The sequence below is a fragment of the Morone saxatilis genome, unplaced genomic scaffold (genome assembly GCF_004916995.1).
Source record: "Morone saxatilis isolate NCDOM2014 unplaced genomic scaffold, NCSU_SB_2.0 Contig23, whole genome shotgun sequence".
NCBI classification, from domain to species: domain Eukaryota; kingdom Metazoa; phylum Chordata; class Actinopteri; family Moronidae; genus Morone; species Morone saxatilis.
In genome coordinates this window covers 23,844,827-23,848,102 of record NW_023339796.1, presented here as the reverse complement: position 1 = coordinate 23,848,102, position 3,276 = coordinate 23,844,827, and the positions used below count along the sequence as shown (strand labels likewise).

General features: G+C 38.4%; 1 protein-coding gene across 1 annotated transcript in view; it reads right to left on the bottom strand.

The window, feature by feature from the left end:
- Nucleotides 1-2,086, bottom strand: part of paxip1 (PAX interacting (with transcription-activation domain) protein 1) — a 17,742-nt gene extending 15,656 nt beyond the window's left edge. Inside the window, exon 1 of the mRNA XM_035670925.1 lies at nt 1,889-2,086. Within this exon, the coding sequence (XP_035526818.1) occupies nt 1,889-1,969 (81 nt within the window). The 5' untranslated portion in view covers nt 1,970-2,086. The remainder of the gene's footprint in view (nt 1-1,888) is intronic.
- Between the last annotated feature and the right edge of the window lie 1,190 nt (nt 2,087-3,276).

Below are 3,276 nucleotides of genomic sequence, written 5' to 3'. Positions count from 1 at the left end.
CTTTCTAGTCTTCCGACCACTACGTGTAAACGCACACATTCACTCAGTGATGGCAAAGCCCATCAAACAGAAACTAACTCATTCATACACATTCACACACACACACACAGGGAGCTCAGTTCAGGGTTCAGTATCTTGCTCAAGGATACTTCGATATGTGGCGGCAAGCGCCAGGGATCGAACCAACAACCTTCCGATTAGGGGACGACCCGCTCTGCCTCTGCACCCCCCCATTGTTTCTCCAAGCTGGACTGTCAGCTTACCTGTGAAATATCTGGCAATAGTTTTAACTTGAATATATTAAGTGTCAATTCGTCATGCATACTGATTATTGCTGTTTGTTCAGAGAAATTGTTACCTTATTACTCTATAATCCTGTTTAGTGCAATACACTCCCACCTGGACACTAGTTTCTGGAAGGCAGGTACATGACTGTTTTGTTATAATTTCATCAAAACAATTTCACATGTGCATTTACAGAGCAGTCTGAACTAGGCACGGGATGATACACAATATATATATATATAACGTGTGATAAGAAACACTTATTGTGGTGAATTTACATTATTGGGTTAACTATGAAACAGGATAATTGTGACTATGCCCATACGAGTGACTTGATGTGTCTTATATTGATTTCCTGAGAGGGAAGTCTGCATCTTTCCAGTCATTCCAAAATCCTAAGCCTATCACCATGGTTAAGGCTTGGTTGTATCCCCCACAAAAAAAAGTTAAACTGGATGTATGGAATGCCATTTTAAGAGGGATTATCATAATGATATTGTGAATGGCAATTATTTTGGCTATTATTTAGCATAATCATGACATAAAATTTTAACATTGTCCCATGCCTAGTGTTAACTACCTTTTCTAAGTTGCTTTAGTTAACCAATCTAGATTTCTCCCTAAGGTTGCTTTGCTGTAGTTCTTCCATTGTGATGCCATTGGTTCCATGCAAAGTTATGTTTTCCAAACACTGTCCAACGCACAGGAATAAAGTAGAGTTGTTCATATTCTAAACAACTAGAAATGACGTGATTCATTAACATTTTTAATGTCCACAACAAGGTTTTGGTTGGACTGTGGCAGTAAGTTTACCTTACTGCTGAATGATGCAAGAGCTATTAACTGTATGTTCTTATTTCACTTAAGCAATAAGCTCACAGTTGACAGTTGACAACCTGCAGTCAACGATGCTGCGTTTCATTTATTGTAAGAATCACAGTTCACACGTCGTGTCTACTGTATATAAACACACTCAAAGAGAGGTGCGACTAGGAATCACTATTTGGCAGGAAGTACAGCACTGTGCCACAGGTCCCCAGTACCAACGACTGATATAATAGCGACACATGCGCATTAAGGGGCGCCCAATTGAGCAAGATGTTGATGTAAAATAACTGTGCATGATCCTGTGTACCTTGGTATTTTGCTACATGTCAGAACAGCGCAGTAACAGTACTGCGATTGTTCAGCGGCCGGGGATTAGAATAAACCAAGCTGTCAAACGCCAGTTGTATTACTAGCTTAGAAAGCCCCATGACAGATGTAACGGAGGCTATAAGCTAGCCGCTAACCTTCTGTGTAACTACGAAACTCATAGCTAGCGCCAAGTGGCTGCATGTAAAGTGCAATGCTAAGTAGCTCCCGCACAGAATACTTCAGTCGAGTAACAAACACAGTCTCAAACATAACTCTACAAGGCACAGTATAAGGACTGCCACAACACTAAGCAAAGAGCAAGCTCAATGTTTTTTCTGTAGCATGTCAGCCACTTAGCTAGCTAGCTGGTTAGCTTTTTTGTGCAGCCCACCATTTGGATTAAATGGTGCTAGCAAGTTAGCATGCTACCAACCTAGCTACAAGAAGCTAACGTCCAGAGCCTCACCTTTTGGTCAATGTCCCCTACCACGTAGAATTTGACATCTTTGAAAAGTTCATCGGAAACCTTATTTTCCTCTTCAGACATGATTGTCCATTAATATCATGTGTTTACAAATGTTAAAACCAGTCAAAATCTAAATGAGTAAAGTGTCTATGTTACACCAGCTGGGCTAGAGCGTACAGTAAACCGGGGACACTCTAGCGCCAAATCGCTGAGCGCGCCTTGGACTACTGCACTGTGAAATACTGAGGGGGGGGGGTCTGTAATATGTTATTTGTTGTGTATTCCTTTACTTTGTCTTTTATAACTTTTAAATGCATTGTATCGACTAATGTGCCACTGTATAAAGAGTATTTAATCAAAATGTCTAACATGAGACATTTTCAGTGGCGGGTATTTATACATATTTCTTCTAATGGACTTGTAATTCCCCTGTAATATGAAAGTTTTTGTTTTTATCTAAACGTGTAACCTAGTTAAACAACAAACCAGAAAACAAGGTTAGTTGTCAATATTTCATGACATTAAACAAATAAACAAACACGAAACGTGGCTTTAATAAAAAGATAAACTCCATTGTTGTATGACTGTTTGGGAGTGTGTGTGAATAGTAGGCTAATTTCTATGTCCTTTGAAACATGGTAAAGTGAAAACAATGTCTGAAGTAATAAGAAAAAAAAACCTTTGAATTGCTTGAAAGATATTGCTGAAATGTTAATGGAATATTATGCAAATAGTATAGGCATATGTCTACAGTGTTGAGAAAGCAGCATCTAATGTCAGAATAAGGTTTTTAATTATTGTCATATTCATCTGTATTATTTAATACTGGCACTAATATTACAGATACCACTGTATATAAAAGAAGCAGGTTGAGGGCCTGTAGCATAAGCTTATTCACATATCTTGCAGTTGATCTTAAATAAATGTGTCCTTGAAACTGGTTAAAACATTCTCTTCAGTGCCAGTGTCTGCAGAATGTCTTTAATGGTCACTCCTTTCAGTTTGAGTGAACAAAATACTCTCTTTTAATATGTTACCATCTGTTATCTGTTTAGGCAGGGGAACTACATTTAAAAACATTTTCATGTGTCCATGATGCTTCCAATTAGCTTTTTATAACAAATTTAACTAAACCAATACAACAACAGTATTATTGAAACTAGAAAACCTAAGGCAACCATTGGTACCAACCATATCATGTAATTTAGTCAGGATTTAGAGTTCATCATAGCACAGAGACAGCACTGGTTAAAGTTAATAATTCTCTCTTAATTGCTTCCGACAATTCATACTTTGCACGTGACGTCACAACTACTAGCTGGCGGGCAAGAACATCGTTCTCCAGCAACGAAACCCAGTAAACTAATCAAGGATCTTGCCAGGACGTC